The sequence below is a fragment of the Mustela nigripes genome, chromosome 13, assembly GCF_022355385.1.
Source record: "Mustela nigripes isolate SB6536 chromosome 13, MUSNIG.SB6536, whole genome shotgun sequence".
Classification (NCBI taxonomy): Eukaryota; Metazoa; Chordata; class Mammalia; order Carnivora; family Mustelidae; genus Mustela; species Mustela nigripes.
In genome coordinates, this window is record NC_081569.1 from 45180445 (window position 1) to 45204021 (window position 23577).

Below are 23577 nucleotides of genomic sequence, written 5' to 3' on the forward strand. Positions count from 1 at the left end.
GCATGCCTACACAACACAGAGGACCACTAATGCTTTTTTCTCTGAGACAGGCAGTAGGGGTAGTTTTGTTTCAGCAGAAACAACTGCGTCCTAGCATAAAGGCCCCTACATGAATTGTCATCACTCTTTTCTAGGGGTTTGATGGATCCCAGCTTTCCTCTTAGGGGCAAATAACCACTTTTTTTTTTTTAAACCCTCTAGGTTTGTGGATACCCCCTGGCTGGGCTTCATGGAGAAATCTTCACTGATCACCAACCTGAACGCCAGAACAGACCCCATCTTTTCACGGACAGAATGAGAGGTCTCCTGTAACCAGGCATAACTGGCCATCATGGGGAAATTGATCAGAATGGGAACACGGGAGAGGCGGTTTCTCCGGCCAAAACGGCTTCATTGGAGTCGCCTCCTCTTCCTGTTGGGAACGTTGATCATCGGTTCCATCTACCAGCACCTGAGGAGCTCCCAGGGCCTCCCCTCATTGTGGGCAGCAGTGTCTTCCCAATACCCTGTAAAACTGGCCAGCCGTGACCTCTCTAACAATGATATGATGATGGTGAGCAGTGACCCTCCAAGAGCTAGCTCTGAAATGGCAGGTGATACATTGGTGCCCCAAGCTACAGTTGACAGGGGTGAAGAAACACCTGGCATAACAATGGAGAATACTCCCTATCCACCCAGAAGGACAGCCAACACCACTCCAACAACACTCAAGAATAACTATAACCTAACAGCAGCAGACACAGAAAGAATGGAGGAAGACACCACAACCACACCCAGCACAGTACTGAATCACTACACCCCAACTTCAAGCAGACCAACAGTAAAGAATCATACCTCAGCAACACCACCCAGCAGAGAAATGCAGAGCTACCACCCAACTCAGGCTGGGAGAAAGGTGAAGAAATACACCCCATCTCCACTTGGTAGAATAGTAGGCAATTATTCCCCATTCCCACTCATGACAATGACAAAGAGCCATGGGATCACCCCCAGAACAACAGTGAAAGACAGTGAAGCTATGACAACCACCAAAATATTGAAGACCAACTCTACTAAGAGAATGGTAGAGGAAACCACCCCAACTACTCTCAAGGGAGAAATTCATACAACCCCAACTTTCCTGGTAAATGACATAGAAACAAACATCTTGACTTCTCCAAGGAGTATGACAGAAGAGAACATCCTGACTACCACCAGAAGAGTGGACAATAATAGATCAACCAAGCCCCGGGGGTTAGCAAGAAAGAACAAGCTGACACCTCCTCTGGAAACGGTCCTGGAGGACACCACAGTCATCTCTGAGGGGCAAGTGACAATACGCACCACAACAGGCAGTAGCCCAACAGAAACCAAAGCCTCTACCGCTACCTGGAGTATTAGTAATCCGTTGTCTAGAACCAGTACATCGACCACTGGAATTTCTTCCACCACCTTCTGGGGGCTGGCAAAGAGACTTTCCACGGCACCAAGGCCCTCAGCATCCTCCGAGGCCAGGGCAAATCCAACCATCCAGGTCCATCACTGTGTGGTTGTGGAGCCAGCCCCAGTGGTGCCCCCTGCCACCTCCCCCAGCCTGACAACAGCTATGATCCCAGAGGTGCCCAGTTCCAGTCCCTCAGCACTGCCTCCTGGCTGGCCAGACCTTCACACCAAGGGAGAGTACCCCCCAGACTTGTTCAGCATAGAGCAGCGGCAACAGGGCTGGGTGGTCCTGCACATCTTTGGCATGATGTACGTGTTTGTGGCCTTGGCCATTGTGTGCGATGAGTACTTTGTCCCAGCCCTGGGTGTCATCACAGATAAACTACAGATCTCTGATGATGTGGCGGGTGCCACCTTCATGGCTGCTGGAGGCTCTGCCCCTGAGCTCTTCACCTCCCTCATTGGCGTCTTCATCTCCCACAGCAACGTGGGCATTGGTACCATCGTGGGCTCTGCTGTGTTCAACATCCTCTTTGTCATTGGCACCTGTGCCCTCTTCTCCCGGGAGATCCTCAATCTCACATGGTGGCCCTTATTCCGTGATGTCTCTTTCTACATCCTTGACCTGATAATGCTCATTATCTTCTTCCTGGACAGCCTCATTGCCTGGTGGGAAAGCCTGCTGCTGCTGTTGGGCTATGCTTTCTATGTGTTCACCATGAAGTGGAATAAGCAGGTCGAGGTCTGGGTGAAGGAGCAGCTCAGCAGGAGGCCAGTGGCCAAGGTCATGGCCCTAGGGGACCTCAGCAAGGTAAGGACAGGCTGGCTCAAGTTTCTGTAGCCCCTTTGAGACAAAAAAGATGAGGAGAAGCCAGTGACTGAGGAGTGGAAATTGCTGGGTCAGACCTCAAGGGATGGGTGCTTTGGTTCCCTTTGCTAGTCAATAGACACTTAAAGTCCTATACTTTGCCAGGCAGTTGGCAAGAGTGACCTTGGCTCAGCTCCCAGTCACCCAATGGTTATTATTATGGTCCACCATTGGCAGGGGAAGACACTGAGGACTGTTGAAGTTAAACCACTCTTCAAGGTCACAGAGCAAATAGGCAGTGGAGCCAAGATGTGAACTTGGGTTGATCTGACTGGGTCTTTGGAAATGACATTTCAGCTGGGCTTTGGAGAATATCCAAGGAGATATCAGACAGGGAAAAATGATAATCTCTTCCATGTGCATGCTGTTTATGGTTTGTCAAGCACCTTCACTTTCGTTTAATCCTGTTTGTTCACATTCTGGGTTTGGAGCTAGTGGCTTGGATAGGGTCTGACAAGGGGGAGGTTTTTTGTTTTTGTTTTTGTTTTGTTTTTGATATATTGGTTAAGATGAGAGCTCCGCTCATCCACTGACAAGCCAGCATTGGGTGCAGGGCCCTCTCTCTTATCAAGTGGAGACCAGATACCAGAGCTCCAACCCCAAGGCTTTCTCTTGGCTCCAAGATTCTTTCTTAAGAATTTCTTTGCCCTTGGGAAGGACCTTCCTTCTAAGTTCAGTGTGTGGTTCAATAACCTGGAAGATGAGATTAAGGTGGGGACGTTATCTCTGAAAATTCATCTCAAAGTTTTTGTTCCTTGACTCCAAGGTGAGGTGCCTTAGGGAACACAGACCCTGGTTCTTTCCTGTTCCTAAAGGGTGGGTTTAGGCAAAGGTTGGCTCTCAGCCTGCCTCTTTCAGGTTTCAGAAAAGCCACTGGCACAAGCAGAATTTTGCGTGCAAGAGTGCAAGGACTTAGCTCTTTAATCCAGAGCAGTTTTGATGAGTGGGCAGGATGGAGACCAAATTCAGTAGCATGTCTGGGAGACACATGACGCAACAGAGATGAAATGTACTTCCATTAGGATATTTGAGATGATGGAGTATTCTGGCCAGAGCACAGAAGTAGGAGTCAGGAAATCTGGATTCTAATCTGATTCTGTTTCTAACTACCTGTGTGACCTTGGACCAGCCCCTCCCTTCATTTCCCTTCTCTGGCAGAAATTGTAACAGAGTCCAACGAGTTACCAAAAAGGTCCTGTCTAATGATCATTGTCCAGGTGAGTTTAATTCTGGCTGGCCCTGCACAGTGGTTATTTGTCTGGTCTGGTCAACTGAGCTCCAGCTGCCGTATTTGCAGATGACCCCCCAAAAAGAAATGTCCTACTCAAGGTTATACAGCCAGCAGGTATCAGAATCAGAATGGGAACCCAGTATCTGAACTCCCTATTCAGTGCTATTGCCTGTCAGCTTACTGCTCCATGAGGCCAGAAGCTTAAAAAAGAAAGGGAGGCTCAGAGCATTACATTTAATATGAAGAAACAGGGGCCTCCCTCCTACTACAGTCCTCAGGGCATGCCTTGCTGAGGGTGGCCAGAAGCCTGGTACTCTCCCCTGAGAAAAGCATCAAATGCCTTGGTATACATCAGGCTGTTTTCAAAATGCCTCTGAACGGCCTCCCAGTCCTTATCAGTAGTTCTGTTTTCATTTAAGCTCTACAGATTCTGAATTTTCCATTTTGCGAGGGCAAGACCATCAAAGCAGATCTTGTGAAGCATAGTCATGATTTCAAAGGAGAATTTGTAACCTGCTTAAGAGATTTGTAGGGCGGTACTAGCAGCTCTTTGCCAACCAGTGAGCGTGGTGCCAATCACAACTCTGTTCTTATTTGCTCAAGCAAATCCAGAATGAATCTTAATTAACAGCATTAAAAAACAACAACAACAACAACAACAGGTTGAATTACTGGTTATACTTTTGAAAATCAATCTTTATTTCTTTAAAATAAAAAAATCTAGGGGTGCCTGGCTGGCTCAGTCAGTGGAACATGTGACTCTTGGTCTTGGGGTTGTCAGTTTGAGCCCCATGCTGGGTTAGAGATTGTTTAAAAATAAAATCTTTGAGTGACCCCTGGGTGGCTCAGTTGGTTAAGCATCTGCCTTCAGCTCAGGTCATGATCCCAGAGCCCAATGTGGGACTCCCTGCTCAGCTTCTTTCTCTGCCTGCTGCTGCCCCTGCTTGTACACTGCCTGCTCTCTCTGACAAATAAATAAATAAAATCTTTTTTTTTTTTTTAAAAGATTGTATTTATTTATTTGACAGAGATCACAAGTAGTCAGAGAGGCAGGTAGGGAGGGAAAGGAGGAAGCAAGCTCTCCACGGAGCAGAGAGCCAGACTCGGGGCTCGATCCCAGGACCCCGGGATCATGATCAGAGCTGAAGGCAGAGGCCTTAACCCACCGAGCCACCCAGGCGCCCCATAAATAAAATCTTTAAAAAAATAAAATAAAATAAAAAAACCTATAGTTATTACTTTGCAGTATTAACAACTTCTCACTAAAAATTAGTCAAAATAACAAGAACTATGACTATTTTTAAAATAAATTTTATTCATTTGATATAGAGTGAGAGAGAGAGAGAGAGCACAAGGAGGGGGCAGAGGGAAAGGGAGAAGCAGACTCCTTGCTGAGCAGGGAGCCCAATGCGGGGCTCCATCCCAGGACCCTGGGATCATGACCTGAGCTGAAGGTAGATGACTGACTGAACTACCCAGGAATCCTGGAGTATGACTATTTTGTATATGTGCTGCCGAAGTGAGCACAACTATGGCTATTTTGAAATGCTTTTTAAAACATGTGGACTTGGATTTCACCTTAGGTATCTAAAAGCCAAAAAGAAGGAGAGAGGGAGATAAAGAGAGAGAGGGAAAGAGAGAGAGAAAGAAAGAGTGGGAACTGTCTTTACTTCTATCTTTATGTCTGTGTTTGGGTAGCTGAAACCTATGATCCGGTCAGAGGGAGATAGATTATCCTGAACTTCACTGATAGACTAGGAGCAAGCCATTCAGTTTTGAATTCATGAAACAATTTTCTGGAAATCCAATCATTGATCTAGTAAACTGTGTTGGCATTCGTTTTTGCGGTTTATGCAAGAGGGTGTCCTTACCCCTGTAAACTCTTTCACTTCAACATGAAAATAAGCATGCCTTACTGTCTCACTCCTGTTGACCTATTGACTCACACCTCTCCCTGACTAATGGTTCCCTTCTCTGAGCATCACCCCAGGAAAGCAGGGGACCAGGGAAGTGGCTTATTCCATCAGCCATGCTCCAAACTGAAGAAGCCGGAGAGAAGTGGGGCATGACCAGACAGAGGAGTAAGGAGCCAAGGAGGGAGGCTGGTCGCGAAGTCTAAGCAGCAGGAAGAGAAATGGAGGGCAGAGTGATCCAGCTCCCTTTGGAGAGAAACAGGAACAGGAAAGACATCTGGGCCCCTCCCTTCCTCTCTTGCCAGCCTGGGGTGAGGTGCGGAGAGGGTGGCTACATCATCAGACTCATCGTTGCCAGTGCATGGGGGAACAATCTTTTTATCCCCCAAAGAGGCAAGCCCGGGCTCTCGTCTCTAGCAGGAGGTGCTAAGTAGGTGGTTCCGTTTCCTCAGGAAACCCTAACAATTCAGGGGTTCCAGGGTAGAGAGAGAGAAGAGTGGGGAGGGACTCCTTGCTTATGGAGGGCCTATTCCATATGTACATGATCTCAACGATTTCTCACGAAAGCCCTGCAAGGATAGATGGCAGCCTCCATTTTGCCGATGAGGAAACTGAGGCTCAGAGAGGATCATTAACTCAGCCCGTTCCATAGCTCTTGGTGGTTCTCACCACGGGTGCGTGAAACTGTATTTCTGGGTTTTAACTCAGGCTCTGCTGCAAACTGCCCCTGTTGCTCTGGGCAAGTCAGTGCCATTCAACAAACCTTTATCTGTAAGCGCTTCAATGAGAAGCACCAGCACAGACCAGAGTAACTGTCATGGAAGGAACACTATACAAAGTGCTAGGAAGTCACTTTGCTTTCCCACCAGGCCTTAGATTGCTGATCTATAAAGTGAGTGGGATGACGATCTCATGCAGGGGTTGGCAGACTGCTACTGTAAAGGGCCAGACAGTAAATCGTTCGGGCCTTGCAGGCCGTGCAGTCTCTGTCACAACTACTCAGCTCTGCTGTAGCATGAAAGCTGCCACAGACAATACAGCGACAAACGGGAGCGGCCACACGCTGCTTCCCCAAGTCCAACATACTTGTGGGTCTTCTTCCTGAGCAGCCTGGAGACGAGATCAGCAGAGAATGATTTGTTTTCTTGCTGGATATTTACCCAGCTGATATCTGTAGAGTTTCTGAGCTGGAGGGCCTTTCACTTTACTTTTTATCCTGCTCTGACAACTTAGAATTGGGGTAAAGGGGTTTTCTGGGGGTGGGGAGGGGATGATCCTATCAGAATTCATTTAAGAGGGGCACCTGGGTGGCTCAGTGGGTTAAAGCCTCTGCCTTTGGCTCAGGTCATGATCCCAGGGTCCTGGGATTGAGCCCCACATCAGGCTCTCTGCTCAGCGGGGAGCCTGCTTCCTCCTCTCTCTCTGCCTGCCTCTCTGCCTACTTGTGATCTCTGCCTGTCAAATAAATAAATAAAATCTTAAAAAAAAAAAAAAGAATTCACTTAAGAGCATTTCTAGAAAAAAAGTAAAGGGTGTAGCGTCGGACACAGACACATAGTAAAAATTTTAGAGTCTCTCTTTTGACACTGGCTGAGAAAGAAATAAAAGCTAAGACACTTTAGACAATATTGGTCAAACTGGCATTTAGTTGGTTTGGGATGCCTTTTATGATCCCAGTGACAGTCTAACTTCGCTTGCTCTGAAGCTCTATACCTGAGTACAAACTATACCCCCCCGCAGTGTATTTATACTAGCCTGAAATGATAAATACCTGACTTGCGGTGACCATGCATAGTCACAGAAGGCCAACAAACAGCAAAGCTGATGCATCTACCTGGCTTAAAAAGCTTTATCTATTTACTTTTCTTAGTAATCTTATTCAGTAGGAAGATGGTAATTAGTTCTCCCTAAATAAATAAATAAATAAATAAATAAATAAAAATCTTTTTTTTTTTTTTTAAGATTTTTTTATTTATTTGGCAGAGAGAGAAATCACAAGTAGACAGACAGGCAGGCAGAGAGAGAAGGGAGAAGCAGGCTCTCCACTGAGCAGAGAGCCCGATGTGGGGCCTGATCCCAGGACCCTGAGATCACGACCCGAGCTGAAGGCAGAGGCTTAACCCACTGAGCCACCCAGGTGACCCAATAAATAAAATCTTAAAAAAAAAAAAAAAAAAAAAGCTTTATCTATTTGTTATCTATTTGTGCTTGGAAGCGCCACGGGCCTTTCTCTATTGAGAGAGTTGCGAGCTCCCAACTTAGCTAGCAAGGACCAGCCATCTGTAGGAGATGCTGATTGGCAATATGGCCTGAGGGGCACCAGTGGTAAAAAGGAATCCAAGGTGGGAGGGGAACAAGCTATTTTGGGTCCTTTTGGGTCCCTGTCCACACACTATGCCTTCAAGAATACTTCAGAATGTGAAACTCTAGGGAAAAGTCTGCCACTCTTTTCTTAAATGCATTGGGAACTGTTTTATGGTTTTTTTTTTTTTTTTTTTTTTCCCTGGCAAGGGTTTTGAATTAAAGCAATGAACATGACCCCCTAAGCAGACAAACCAGGTGCCTCCTAAGGGGGCCAGTCCTCCCCTTGTCGAGGTTGACGTTTATTCCAAGGGCTTCTATCAGTGACCGGTATAACCAGCTGTCTGCTGTGGAGACAGCAGGACTATGGACAGGAAGCCCTATGGACAGGAAGACTTCTCCAGCTCTGTGGACCCCACTCATGCTAGGCTTCAGGGAATCCACTTAGCTCCCAAAGAGCCCCTCCTAGCTTGGGCTGAGGTGTTCCCAGCTTTCTCTCTCTCTCTCTTTCAAGATAATATTCACACGGGGCACCTGGGTGGCTCAGTGGGTTAAGCTGCTGCCTTCGGCTCAGGTCATGATCTCGGGGTCCTGGGATCGAGTCCCGCATCGGGCTCTCTGCTCAGCAGGGAGCCTGCTTCCCTCTCTCTCTCTGCCTGCCTCTCCATCTACTTGTGATTTCTCTCTGTCAAATAAATAAATAAAATCTTTAAAAAAAAAAGATAATATTCACACATTTTAATTTTATTTTTATTTTTTCTTAAGTAGGCCCCACACCCATCATGCAGCTTGAACTCAGAGCCCTAAGATCAAGAGTTGCATGCTCTGAGCCACCCAGGGTTCCCTCCTTTAACTGTCCAAGGGTTCCCTCCTTTGGGAATAGTTAGCTTCCTCCCCGTTGTCAGAAAAAGATGACAAGAGTAGAATTCTCAGTTTTAAGGCTTCTTTTCCTCATAACATTTTTTTAGTGTTCACCTGCTAGTCGGTGCTAGAAGATGACAAAATGAATGAATGAGAAACAAACAAATAGGAATAGAAAAATTCAAATACCTGATTGTGCCTGGTCCAACAGCTTGTGGTTTCCATGGAGGCATGTGTACATGTAAATGAGATTTTACATGCATTCTTGCTACACAGTAATATTTTCTCTTAGTGTATATGATGTGATTAAGTATGAAATTAGATATTGGTGGTCTACAAATAACAGCATGGTTTCTAGATACTCTGCCACCTGAATAGGTTGGAAACATAAAACTAACCTTATTTAGTGTGGGGAGTGGGCATATAGATACTAAACAAGTAAAAAAAAAAAAAAGGTAATTTCAGAGAGTGACAAGGGCGGTGAAGTTAAGCGTGCCTGTGGTGGAGAGGGATTGGAGGTGCGGACCCCTCTTGTGAGGGAGAGCAGGAGAAGCCTCTTGGAGGGAGAAAGGTCTAAACAGAGATCTGCAGAATGACAAGGGAAATCACCCCGTGCTCCATGGGGAAGAATTCTGGAAGAGGAAATAACATCTGCAAAGGCTTGGAGCCCAGAAGGAGCTCAGTACATTAGAATAAAGAAATGGAGGCCAGTGTGGTCAGTGAATAAGGGGAGAGTAGAGCAAGATAACGCTGGAGAGGTGGGAGTGGCTTCCTGCCGGGCCTTATGGGTCAGATATGGACTTTGGATTTTAACTGATGCTCAGCAGGGAAGGAAGTGACAAAGAGCCATATTAAGAGGTCGGTCCTGGGACGCCTGGGTGGCTCAGTTGGTTAAGAGGTCGGTCCTAACCGCTGTGTAGAAAATGAACCGTAAGTGTGCGAGGGTAAAAACAGGGAGTCCAGTTGGAAGGCTGTTGTGGGCATCCAACATGTGTATCTTTGAGAGATGTTTTAAGGGCAGAGTTATCTGGACTGGTGATGAAGTGGGTGGGAGGGTGCCACAGCCAGAGAAGTCAAGGATGCTGCCAGGTTTTCACCTTGAGCAGCGGGGTAGATGGTGGTCCCACCCAGTGAAAAAGGGAAGACTCGAGGACGGACAGGGTTAGGGTTACTCAAGGGTTTCCAGTCAGGAGTGATGAGTTTGGGTGCCTACGGCACCTCCAAGTGGGTATGTCTGGGAGGCAGTTACCCACATGGGCCTGAAGCTCAGGAGCAAGGTCTGGGCTAGAAATTTGTGAATCACTGACAACGTGTGGTAATTAAAATCGAGGACAGGATGAGAGAGGGAGTGGGAGGGGGAGGGGGAGGCCCTAGGTCTGTGCCATAAAAAGCTCCAATGCTCATTCATTCAGCAAACATTTATTGAATCCCTTTATATGAGGCCCGTGTAGGGTCTGGGGTTACAGTGACAAAAAAGGCACAGTCCCAAGTCCTTGATGAGCTCCGCCTAGCAGAGTGGGAATTGATCCAAATTTTCTGGGGCCTGACACTCTTTAAGAAAAAGCATGTAAGACTAGCTACATGGAGCCACTCAGCTCTTGAAATGCGGCAAATCCGGACTGAGAGATGCTGTAAGTATAAAATATACACTGGGCTTCAAAGGCTTGGTATGAAAAAAAAAAAGGCCAAAATAGCTCATTGATCTTTTTATATTAATTACATGTTGAATTATGATATTTTTAGTATATTTGAGTATATATATAAGTATATTATATTTTAAGTATATTATTAAAATCAATTTCATACGTTCCTTTTACATTAAAAAATGTGGCTACTACCTGATGATTCACAGACCTGTACCCCTGGGGGAAATAATACATTGTGTGTTAATAAAAAAAATGTGGCTACTAAAATAGTTAAAATTATGTATGTGACTTGCATTCTATTTCTATTGGACAGTGCTGGACTGGAGATAAGAGGAGGCTAGTAGGTGCTCAGCTAAGGAGTCTGGACTCCCTTGTGAGGACAGTAAGCTCCTGTGGGGGAGGGATGCGATCTGTGCTTTGCTCAGATTATCACTCTGGCTGAAGGATGGAGAATGAACTGGAAGAGGAACAGATCAGGAATCAGGAGGGTTTTACAGGACTGTAGGCAGGAGAGATGCAGCTAAATTTGAGGACTTTTAGAAACTAGGTCTGACAGCTGATTGGATGTGGGCTGTGAAGGAGAGGGAGGAATTTGGGTAGACTTCTGGGTTTCCAGCTTAGAAAAAATGAGTGGATCAGACCGCAAGACTGTACGCAGAAAAAGGCTAGAGTGAAAGGTCTCCTACTGGAGTGTAACTTGGGTAAAGGCAGGACTCAGACCAAGAATTCAGTAAAAACACTTGTTAAATGAATATTTAAAAAAAAAAAAAATCACAGGGGTGCCTGGGTGGCTCAGTGGTTTAAACTTCTGCCTTCAGCTCAGGTTGTGATCTCAGAGTCCTGGAATGGAGCCCCATGTCAGGCTCTCTGCTCAGCGGGGGGCCTGCTTCCTCCTCTCTCTCTGCCTCCTGCTCTGCCTACTTGTGATCTCTCCCTCTCTGTGTCAAATAAATAAATAAAATCTTTTTAAAAAATCACAGACTAAAATACATGGTTCAGGGAATGTGTCCTGGATGGTCTAGGAGGGGAGAAGCCAATGATTAACTGCTGTATTAGTGGGAGATAGAAATCGGATGTCAGGAGGCAGAGCCCCCTGAGGGTTTCAGGAGCAGCTACAAGGGATCCCACTGCTCAGCCTCAGCAAGATGCATCACAGGTGCTGGGGGGTTTGGCTGGCATGAAGACATCCTCTTCGGTCTGCTCCCTTTGCTAATTTTCATGAGGAGAAGGAGAAGGTGGGGTAATGAGGCTGAAGAGAGGGGAGGGGCGATGGATTGGTGTCAGAGCTGGATATGAAATGTGTTTGTACCAAGAGCATATTCTGAAAGCACCTACTTGCCAGGACTGCTACCAATAATAGACCCGTCATCCACATCTAAATGGAGAAGAGCATTCGTGTCCACTTACCTAAAATGTCAATAATTTGGAACAAAGCCACTAGGGAATGGAGATTTTGCCTCATTATCTTATTTTTGCCTGGGCAAAGAAATGCGAGCTAGTAAAGGACAACAGCAACAACATACTTCTAATGGGGATCAGGGGATCAGAGTTCTGACCCTGACTTTGTGAGTGTGGGCAAGTGCCACACTCTTCCCGCATCTCTGTTTTCTCATCTGTCAGAGAGCAGTCATAATACTGACCTTGTGTGCTTCGTGGAGTTAGTAGTCCTGGATGAGAAACTGGATATGAAGGGCTTCAGAAAATTGGAAGTACATGCTGATCTCAGAAGATATTGATATGTGCAAAGAACGATGAACTCAGAAATATTTTGGGTAAATCTGAATAGCAGAAAAATCATTAGGCACATGCATCACGGGGCAGAAGTCAATCTCTCCTGCCCCTCTGTGGACAGAACTAGCTACCCCAAAGGGTACCCTGGCTCCTCCTGGTTTTTTGCCTCCAGAAACTCACTGGGTGAAGGTTGGACAGGATAAAAGTGAGACGGCTGGGCCAGCAGGCGTACTTACCATGCCAGTAAAACTACCGCGTGTCATGAAAGAGTCAGGGGATTTGCTCAGAAATTCGAAGTGCTCCCTTCATATGAAGATTGGTTATTTCTGCTCTGTTTCATTCGTTTGCAAATTCATTGGTTCATCCATCCATTCATTCAATTCATTTAGTCATCTGTGTCCAGCATTCAAACCTCCCCCATCCTTCAAAGCTCACTCGAATTCTGCCTACTTCAGGAACCTTCTTGTCCTTCCTGCCACTGCGGCTTCATCTACGCTTCTTATTTCTTGTGCCACTTTCTGCTTTGTCAGTACTTTTTTTTTTTTTTTTTTTAAAGATGTTATTTGTTTATCCGACAGACAGAAATCACGAGTAGGCAGAGAGGCAGAGAGAGAAGCAGGCTCCCTGCTGAGCAGAGAGCCCCACGCGGGGCTCCATCCCAGGACCCTGGGACCATGACCTGAGCTGAAGGCAGAGGCTTTAACCCATTGAGCCACCCAGGCGCCCCTACTTTGTCAGTATTGGTTCCAGTTCCTTTCTGGACATAGAACCCGTGTCCTCGACATCTTTGCGTCCTGACAGCACTAGCACACTGACCTATAAGCAGCAGGTACTCAGGAAATAAGAACTGAATGAATGAACAAATTGGGAGGATGGGGGAGTGAAGCACCCTGGCTCAGGCACTATTTCATTTTCTGCGTTGAAATAGAGACGGTAGCAAGTCCAGTTCTAGTTTTGGCCATAGAGGCCAGCAATGGGGAGGTGATGACAGGTATTGGGGGCAACTGTTGGTGACCATGTTGCCTGAAGATAGCACTAGAAGCTCCTTAGGAATAGCTATTCAGTCGGCTCACCTTTAATGAGCACCTACTATGTACAAGACACTGTGCTGCAGGTTAGGAGAACAGAGATGACTGTATTGTCACTTCGAAAAAAAAATTGCGCCTAGCTGGGTAGACAACTCACATATGTGAATAGTTAAAACATAATTCTTTTAAAAGTTCAAATGGCATTATAAAGCGGTAAATGCAAGGCGGCAGGCTAGTGGTGCAGACAATAAGTACTGTGTGTTTAGTGATCCTCCGTCTTAGATTTTTCTAGGGCTGTCTCTTTTCCTAGCTGGCTGCCATGCAGCTTCCGGAGGACCCGAGTGCTTACCCTTGATCGCAGAGCCAGATTTTGATAACACAAAACGTGTTCCCTGTTATACAGCTTTTGAGGAGAGAGGGATCACGGGGAGCTGGAGCCGGGTGTGGGGGGGGGGGAGTAGGAGGGGCCATTCAGGAAAACTTTATAGAAAAATTCACCCTGAATTTTCTGAGAAACTGGTAGATGTGGAGGAATGGAGAAGGCGTTTTAAGCAGAGAAAAGAGTCATGAACAAGGCCCCAGGAGTTGGAATGGGTTGGGGACAGTTAGAGGACAGTTCATCCACACATCATGCAACAAGTGTTTATTGAACCTTTGCGAAGTGCCCAAGAGTGTTTTTCTGCTGGACACATAGTGGTGAATGAAATAAACAATCTTTCTTCAAGATGCTGGGGGTAGGGGGTGGTGGGTGGGGGGTGGGGCACCTGGGTGGCTCAGTCGGCTAAGCATCTACCTTCCGCTCAGGTCATGATCTCAGGGTCCTGGCATCGAGTCCAGCGTTGGACTCCTTGCTCAGTGGGGAGCGTGCTTCTCCCTTGGCTTATGCTCTCTCTCTGACAAATAAATAAGCAAAATCTTAAAAAAAAGATGCTGGGGGGGGCAGTTAATTTATTTGTATGTTTGTTAACAACGTTAGCAATGTTTCTTAACACACAAATAAATTGAGGAAAGCGCTATGGAGGAGAAGAACAGGAATCTATACAAGAGAATGAGACAACACCTCAGCTCCCCAGAGGAAGGTGGCATGTAAATGGAGACCTGAAATATGGGGAGTGAGGGAAGGAAGGAGGGTGCCAAGCGTGGGAGAGAGGTCCCGCGATGAGGGTTTCAGAGTGGGTAAAGAGGATGTTGCCTTTGAGAGGCTGAAAGACAGTTGGTGTTACTGGAGTGTAGACAGTGGACACATTTGACTGGGCCTACTGTGTGCAGGCGGAAGCCAGACCGTGAAAGTCCAGGCTGGGGTTTGGATATGGTAAAACATCTCCTGAGAGCAGGTTATTTTTGGGTGTGTTTCTGTGTTCCCACCTGAGGTTTCCCCGAAGAGAGAGAGTAGTAGGGAGGGAGAGCAAGCATCTCTCCAAACATCCCATAGCTCCAGTCCCCATTTGCAGCCCAGTCATGGGGCAGTCATGGTGGATGAGCTACAGGAAAACAAGAGGGTCAAGGTGGGTACCATGTGGCGTCTGCCCAGGGGGACACCGCAGGGTCTCGGAGGACAGCCATAGAACTTAGGCACTGTGGCCCTGATGCCGAGGGTCCTAGGTGGGGTTCAGGCTTGGGAAGCTTCTGGGAGTGCTCCCAGGGCGAGCCAGGGAAGGAGCCAGCTCCTTTGCCAGAGGGACTGTCACCTCCAAGGTGGCCTGGGAGGAGATGCTCATTAGGGAGCTAAATCCAGAATGTCCCTGTTTGCTCTGCCCCTGGCTTGCTGTGTGAGCTTTTGCATCTGTAAAATGACTGTGGACTAGACAAACTCAAGCCCCAACGTTTAGAATTGATCTAAAAAGTACCTGTGGATTTGGAATGCTCCAGAAATAAGAGAAACACAGGAGGGGCACTGGAAGCAGGGGAGTCTGAGGTTTCTGGTATCTTAGCTGCCTTTGGGTGGTGGGATATTTGGAAAGAATTATGGGATTCCTGGAGAGGAGAGAGGCTGGGGCCTGAATGAAATCGTCCTAACCTAAGAAAATCCCTAGGCCTGCTGTGGAGTACTGTGTTACCACAGCCACTAGATGGCAGAGGAGTTCAGCTCCGGAGAGATGGGAATGGGGGTGGGGGGTGCGAGGGCCTGAGCAAGCATTGGTCTGTCTTAGATGCTCCTTTGCAAATCAGATGATATTTCTATGTGTGTCACATCTGGGTATCTGTGCACATAGGTGTGAGTATGTGTGTGCCTGTGAAGGTCTCCTGAGCATCTGTGGGTAGAAAAAAAGGAACAGAACTGGGAATTGAAAGTCCTGAGCGCTAGTATCAAGTCTTTCATTTACTCCCCACAGGACCTTGGATACACCACCTAGCCTCGTTCACTTTCCATTTCCTTTTCTGTAGAAGGCGATCACGGTCTTGCTTATCTGGGGCTGGGGCAATGATAAAGCAGGATGATGCTCTGGGGACTGTGAAGTGAACCCGTGCACAGGGGGTCTGCGTGTGGGGGTGAGTGTGTTTCTGTGAGAGTGAATCTTCAGGGAAGGACAGACCCTAGGTAATGCGTTATGTGTCGTGCACATTGTCTGCTCCCTGTTGAGACCTTGGGGAATTATCCAGTCATGGAAGAGTGAGGGGAGGCTGGGAAAGAAAGCAGTGTTAATGCTCCTGATGGAGGTGAAGGGAGGGGGAGGCCGGGATAAGGCTCCTGTGCTTTGTTCTGCCCTCCAAGGGAGGAGGGCAGGGATAGTGAGGCCCTCTTGCGTGTGGCTCCTTCCCTAGCTTGGGCAGGGCCCACTGAGGCCCTCTTCTTCTCTGCTCAGCTCCCGGCAGTGCTCCCAGCAGTGCTGACACGAGAGAGGAGCTTGGCCTCTCTGCACAACAGTACCATCCGCAGCCCCATCTTCCAGCTCATGCTCCACAGCCTGGACCCTCTGGGAGAAGGTAAGTAAGGCCTCCCCAGACCTGCGCGGTCTCTTGTCCGCTCCCTCCCTCCTGCAGCTGGACAAGAACAGGGACCTGCAAAACTAGGAGGCAGTGGGTAGGATGAGGGCAGAGTGGGGAATCAAGAGCAGAGGAGAGATGGGGGATGAAGTCAGCAGTCTGGGAGTCAGGGCAGAGCGAAGGCACAGGACTCAACAGGAGCTAATGTCCTTAGGTATCCGCATCCCACGACTTCCCTGTCTCCGTGTCGCTTCCTGTAAAAGAGTTTTTCTGTAGTTGGTGAGGCTAAGAGTGCTGTGTGCCCTGCTCCAGTCTATGTTGGGGTTGCCTTCAGTGACTTCCCTACAAGGCCTACCACCCACAAGTCGGCTCCAGTATCCCACAGAATCTCCAGCCAGGCAGCTTATTCCAGGCTGACTAGTCAGGGCCACTCCTGGGAGTACCTCCTGTAGGACCCCACAGCCTGGAACCTCTGAGTGGTACCCCCCTGTGCTCCGTGTTGAGCTCTGGAGTCCCATGAAAACTGCTAACCCCTCTCCAGCCAGGAATGCCATAGGAGCTGCCAGGACCACTTCTGGGGGTGGTAGGGGCTCAAAGTAAAGTGGGGCCTGGGGTCCAACTTGACAAGTGATGGGAGTAGCTGAGCTTCTCACCATCCATCTTACCAAGCCCTGCCTTCTGGGCCCCTTCCCCAGAGGCCTGAGCTGACTATGACCCTGGAGACCAACTCATGAGCATCAGGAAGCCTCCTGACTTACATTTCTGATTCAGGGACAATGTTGGCCGGGATGTGGGGGGGTGGGGGGTGAGGGGGCGGTGTGCTCAGAATGTTCTCGCCCTGAAGTATCTCCTGCAGACACAGTATTGAGTTGTTGGGTATTTAAAAGGGTATTGGACGGGGAGAAGTAGAGACAAAGACGAGATGATCAAACCTTCCTTTGAAAATCCTCAGGGTGAGCCTCAACAGACATTGCGAGAGCCTTCCCCTCACCCCCACCAGTATCAGTACCCTGGGAGCTTTGAGAGTGGAGTTTGCAGCACCCAGCAGCCTGTGGGTGATCAGTGCTGGAGGCACACCTGGCTTGGGGCTCTGAAGGAAACCCTATCTCGGGGCTATGCTTGACCACTCCTTGTGGAATCACCGACTCTACCAAGAGCCTGAAGATAAAGATCTGCTGAATGGGACCACAGGCCCCCCTGCCTGGGCCACTCCCATGACCAGCAGCTGACCTACTTGTACTAACAAGATTATGTGATGGCCCGGCCTGGCCGAGGTCAGAGGAGTTTCATACTAAGTAGGAGATGATCTGGCTGCGCTGAGAGCAGAGAGGCCATTTGAGGAAACGAGCTCTGGGCGAGCCAGGGACAGTGAGCCCCAGCAAGACAAACAGGCTTGGTACATTGGAAAGGGCCTCACGGCAGGTGATGGGATGTGATACAATGTGGGATGAAGTTCTGCTCTGATTCTACACCCCGAGACCTCTTCCAGGAGGTGTTGGGACCTTGCAGAGCAGTGATGAAGGCCTTTGTTCCCAAGACTTTCCAGATACATGTTTGTGTTTCCATCTGCTGGTTCCAAATGGCTGTCCAGATGTTTCCACCCTTTCCAGGTGTTCCAGCTCTTTCCACAGAGCTGATGTGTGGTCTGAGCTCTCCCCTACCGTGGGAAAGGGCTTCTATTCTCTGGGATCCCATGCCTTTTATGGTGATTTCACTTAGATGGGTGTGTGTGTGCATGAGAGAGAGAGAGGGAGAGGGGACCAGAAAGAGGCCCTGCAGCTGACCTGCCTTCCTCAGGGCCGTGGGAGATGAGAGGTTAGGGTATTCGAGGAGAGTTCAGAAGGAAACACGAGGACTTGATTTTCCTTGCCAGCCCCTCTAGCCCATAGTCAGCAGATGTTCTCAGTGCCAGCACTGCAACCCAAAGGAGCTCTCCTGGGATAACAGCAACTCTGTGCTGCTCGGCAGAAGACGGCAGTGCTCCATCTGTGCCATGGGGGCGCCGAAGCTGTGTGGATGAGGGAGGCTGTAGTATGCCGGCTTCCTGACATCTCGGCTCTGGCGCGGAGCTGCAGGGCCCGCCCACCAGGACTCTTGGAAGGGCCTCGTGTGCCCGAGGGGTGGCCCCGCAGGATGGAGCCTCTTGCCAGACATAGCTACAGATGAACCAACTCAGAGCATGTAGGAGACAGGCGGAAAGGAGGAAATTCCAGACCTGTTTATTTTTCTTGCCCATCCTGGACGCAGGCAGCGTTTGGTCCCGGCAGCTTTCTGCACTGCACCTCCTCCATCTGTCTGTGTCATGAACCAGAGGATCTCCAGGGTCCCTTCTAACTCAAACCCTCTGGAGTCTGGGCCCCTGCAGAGCTGCTTCCTGGGAAGGATGATGCTCTCAACTACTCACTTCGTCCTTGTTGTAGCTCATGCTTATACGGGGCTTTCTGGATGCCAGGTCCTGTTTTAAGCACATTCATGGATCAGTTTATGTATTCCTTTAACAACCCTGTGAGAGTTTACAGAGGAAGAGTCTGAGGTACTGAGAGGGTAAGGAATCAGTTGACTAGGCCCTCGACTGGCAAGTGGCCTCACTAGGATACAAACCCAGGCTCTGTGGCTCCAGAACTCCAGCTAACACAGCAAAATTTAATCATACCAGTTAATAATATTTTTATTTATTTTGTCTCATGGACCCTCCCATCAGAGCTGTGTGTCTCATGATGTTGACTTCTTAGAGGGGGACACTGAGCCTTGGCAAGGGTGTGCAAGCTTCCTGAGGTGGCCCAGCACTTGCAGGGGAAGCCAGCCTGGACTCCAGAACAGACTCCACGGCACCTCGCTGCCTGATCACATGTGCCATTGAGCTCACCCTCCCGGGCCACACAGCCGTGAGGAGGACCTTGTGAGCCCCTGCGCCTCAGTCTCCGTGTCTCCCACCTTGAACCACACGGGTAAAGTGCTTTGCATGTTGCCCACGACACCGTCACATTGAAGGAGGTTGCCCTCCTCATTTTTCTTCGATGTCAGAGCAGCACTATTGTGCATGGAGTGCTCTGTGGGCTGCTGGCCAAGTGTGTACACAGGGATGTGGAAGGAGGCCCTCCCTGGGCTCCAGGTACCTGGGGTTAGAAAGCACATGGCAGGGAGCTTGGTGGTCAGCTGACCGGAAATGGTCAGCTTTTCTGACCAGCTTTTCTGACCAGAAAAGGAAGTCTCATGAACACGGTTACCAGTAGTGACCAATATAGTAGAGCTTCTGGTAGATTCGTGGAAAGTGAGCTGCTAAGGACCAAAGAGATAATCTTGTTCAAGGATGGCAAAAATATCTCTCTGCCATTTTTGGTCTACTCATTGCACACATCACTGATGAGTCACGGTCACCTCCTCCCCACCCTGGATCAGAGTCCTCCTTAGTCTCGCGCTCTAACAGCCAGCACTTGAACTCACAACGGAAATAAATCCTGTTTGTTGCCTCGGAGTCCAACCATGTCATTTTACCAGAAAAGAGATAGGGTTAGAGAGAAGTGACTTGCCTAAGGTCACAGCCAGTTAGTAATGATGCAGGGGATTTAGGGTGAAAGTCTGGGAATTGGGTGGCATGATGAGCCTAGTAAGACCAGCATCCAGACCCCAACTCCCAGGCCAGCCTCTTCCCATCCGCTTCAGCAGCATTGGCCGCTCCACTCATCAGCCTAGCTGAAGGGTCCCAGATAAGATGTGTTCCCTTTCTCATTTGCAGCCCGCCACTCCAAGGACAAGGAGGAGGAGAGCTTGAGTAAGCAGGCCAAAGCCAAGCCTCATGCTAAAGCAGAGAACAAACCAGAAGGTGAGAGGACGGCCAGACCACTAGGTTTCCTCCTGCCACCTTCCTCCCTCCCGGTGGCCCAGGGCTGAGACATGCCTCTTGGCCTCTGGGAGCCAGTCAGTTGGAGCGATGATCTGGTTGCTGCATGTCAGCCTCCTCTTCCCGGGGTCTTCCCTTTCTGCAAGGATTGCTATCCTGAGGGAGGCCCTGGACAGCTCTGTGCAAACTCTCCTCTGATGGGCCAGGCCAGGCTGCGTGTGTGTGTGTGTGTGTGTGTGTGTGTGTGTGTGTGTGATTCTTTTTCACTAAATGTTGTCCCAGAGGAGACTCTATTGGGCTCCATTTCTTCTTCCTGTCACTTCTACACAAGGACAGTGCTATTAGGGATTGGTCCAAGATCAGCAACCCCAGGAGGGAAGGACACCACGGGTCTGATAATACAGAAGAGCAGCATCCCTGTGGCAGCGGGGGTAGAGAGAGTACGAGAGCTCTTGGCCTGTGGGTGCTGCACCGCACACCAGGCCTGCCTAATGCACGCAGCAATCCTTGGAGGGAGGGAGAGCAGCAGCCATTCTCCCCATTCAACAGACAAGGAAACACCAGCTGAGAGGTTGAGTGACTTACCTAAAGCTGCAGAGCCAAGAAGTGAGGGCCTCTTCCTAAACCTGCCTCTCCAGGTTTTCTGAGTCTCTGTTCCTGGCAATACTATTCCAAGGCTTCCAAGCTATTGTCTTTGAAGTCACCAGAACCCTTTCCATGTAGGGGGTAAGAGGAAAGGTTAGACCCTGAGGGCTGGCACTTTGCTGTCTCTCTCTGTTGCCCAAGCTGTTCCTAGGATCTTTGGCCACACTGGTCAGGATTAGATGCTTGTGAATACAGGGGGAGCAAGGATGGCCACTCCCAGCTGTCCTCTTATCCGCAGCTATCCCTGTGGATGGGGCAGTAACAGTTCATGTCACATCATGTTGCTTTTCCTATCGACAAGAAATTCCCCAGACTTCCTGAAATGCCGAGGTAGACAAGTCCAGTAGCCCAGAGCCCCTTATACTAGCTTCTGACAGCCGCCCTTGGAACCTGGCCGACGTTTCTGACCTATTCCGTGTTTATCTTTTAAAGAGGAGGAGCCAGCCCAGCTTCCTGGGGCCATGGTCACAGCCCCTGCTCCAGAAGTCAAGGGAGATCAGGAGGAGGATCCCGGTGGTCAGGTAGGCACCAGCCTCTTCCTTGGTGGTGGAGTTTAAGAGGACCAAGGAAGGACTTGCCGGCCCCAAATCCTTCCTTCCTGCAGGTCTGAAATTCTATTGGAGGTTCATTCCTCTGAGGTAAGCCTGCTGTTTCTGTGAATATCACGTACCTCATGGGGTCAGTTACTTCACATTAACACCTCAGTATGAGTGAGATGCCATATATGAGAATGTGTTGCCAACTGTCACATGCCATAGGAACATAAGGGTGACTCTCAGGGTGTCTGTCAGAAACTAGGGGGCAGTAAGACATGTGGCGGGGAGGGTTGCTGGATGCCTTTGGAACCCCCTGAGGTTTATCCACAGGGCTTCGAGAGTCTTGCCGCCGCTGTCTTTATGGCCACAAAGCCTCTTCTTCTGCCAGGCTCCAGCCAACTGGATTCCTTATCTCCATGCTTTTTCTACCTGCGGGCCTTGGTTTCCTCCCCCTCAGGATACCTTTTCCCCTCCACCTTCCTCTCTCTCTCATCCACCTCTCCAGGCCACTGTATATGCCTCCATGGCCATCAAGCTTCCCTGACCCCCTCCACCCCCCGCCAGATGAATGAACGCCTATTGTACTTGGTCCCTGTCTCAGTGCTCCTAGCACAGCCTTCCCCATACTCGGTTTAGGAGTCTTAGTTATTCTGCTAGGTGGTGAGTTTCCTGAGGGCAGGATGCACAATCTGAGCTGTCTGTCTCTCCCACAGAGAGGCAACGCCTGGTAGGCACAGCTATGCTCAGTTAGGGTTGAGTAATGACAGTAAATAAGCATTTAGTTGACAAGTTCCATCCCTGTTTTTTTTTTTTTTTTTTTCTGTTTAACACCCAGAAACAGTCAATTGTATCATCCTTAAGCCAGCAGTTTTGCATTCAGTGTCTAAGACATCTTGATGGCATCATGAGTGTCCTGAGTAGACCCATTATGGCCAGCTCAAGTGAAAGGGATTAAGAAAATTAACAAGTCAGGAAATGCCAGATGCTGGTGAGGATGTGGAGAAAGGGGAACCCTCCTACACTGTTGGTGGGAATGCAAGCTGGTGCAACCACTCTGGAAAACAGCATGGAGGTTCCTCAAAAAGTTGAAAATAGAGCTACCCTATGACCCAGCAATTGCACTACTGGGTATTTACCCTAAAGATACAAACGTAGTGATCCGAAGGGGCACGTGCACCCAAATGTTTAGAGCAGCAATGTCCACCACAGCCAAACTATGGAAAGAACCTAGATGTCCATCAACAGATGAATGGATAAAGATTTGGTGTATATACACAATGGAATACTATGCAGCCATCAAAAGAAATGAAATCTTGCCATTTGTGACGACATGGATGGAACTAGAGGGTATTATGCTGAATGAAGTAAGTCAATCAGAGAAAGATAATTATCATATGATCTCCCTGATATGAGGAATTTGAGAGGCAGGGCAGGGAGTTTGGGGGGTAGGAAAAGAATAAATGAAACAAGATGGGATCGGGAGGGAGACAGACAATAAGAGACTCCTAATCTCACAAAACAAACTGAGGCTTGCTGGGGGGAGGGGGGTAGGGAGAGGGTGGTTGGGTTATGGACATTGGGGAAGGTATGTGTTATGGGGAGGGCTGTGAAGTGTGTAAACCTGGCGATTAACAGACCTGTACCCCTGGGGCTTATAATACATTATATGTTAATTTAAAAATTTAAAAAATTATATTAAAAAAAAAAGGAATTAAGAAGCTACAGAGGTGTCTCTTGGAATCCCAGGGAAAGATCAGTCTCACAAAGAACTGTACCAAGTCCTGAGTGGAGATCTGTGACCCTAGTGGCTTCTTGCTCTCTGTCTTGCTCTCCTTCAGGTCCCCTTCTCTGTGTGCAGGCTTTATCACTCAGCTTCGCCTGGCAGCCCGGCTTCATTTGCTTTCTTATGGGCACACAGAGCCCTAATCCCCCACGTGGGGCCTCTAGTCCACAGGGGGATAAACCAATGACTGGCTTCCAGTATCAGAAGATACTGGATTCTTCAAACCAGGTCCCAGGTCAGGGATCCAGTCTGTGTCCAATCAACTGTGGCAGGGAGTGGTGGGGTGTTTTGACTCCAACACAGAAAAAAAAAAAAAAGAGCCATTGGCTCAGAGGGTGTGAGGCGTGATAGTTCTCAGAGAAAAGGGTGCAGGCTGGGCAGATACTCCGATACCTATGGATTTAAATGACTTGTCATCTCCTCCAGGAAACCTTCTCTCCTGGTAGAGGTGCGGGAGGGAGGGCAGGACTTATTCCAGACTAAAATCTTCTCATTGTTCATTTCCAATTCACAGCCCAGGTCCCATGAATATTAATATTTGACCATTACATCAGAGGTTTACAACTCGGGTTTCGTATTAGAATAATTTGAGGAACTTTAAAAAATGCGCAATTAAGTTAGAGTATCTGGGGTAGGTCCTTGGGCATGAAAGTTTTTAAGGCCTCCCTGTGATTTGAATATGCAGCAGAATTGAGACTCACTGAGCATCCCTTGGAGGCTGGCTGTGTCATGAAATTTTTATAGATGACATACTCCTGTGGGCACACAGTTCAGGTCATTTGCTCGAGGGACTGGCCAGGCATGCTGTTATAGGGCAGTTGGGTGTCTAATCTGTGGACACTCAGA

General features: G+C 48.6%; 1 protein-coding gene across 5 annotated transcripts in view; it reads left to right on the forward strand.

Annotated features, from left to right (window-relative positions):
- Positions 1-331: 331 nt before the first annotated feature.
- The window catches only part of SLC24A1 (solute carrier family 24 member 1), a 28321-nt gene continuing 5075 nt past the window's right edge, over positions 332-23577 (forward strand). For 2 of the 5 annotated variants that reach the window (XM_059418527.1, XM_059418529.1), the window contains exons 1-5: positions 332-2233; positions 14453-14510; positions 15816-15926; positions 19663-19749; positions 20845-20933. In XM_059418527.1, the coding sequence (XP_059274510.1) occupies positions 332-2233; positions 14453-14510; positions 15816-15926; positions 19663-19749; positions 20845-20933 (2247 nt within the window). Of the gene's footprint in view, positions 2234-14452; positions 14511-15805; positions 15927-19662; positions 19750-20844; positions 20934-23577 lie in introns of all 5 variants that reach the window. The other 3 variants (XM_059418528.1, XM_059418530.1, XM_059418531.1) reach the window with 2 other exon arrangements.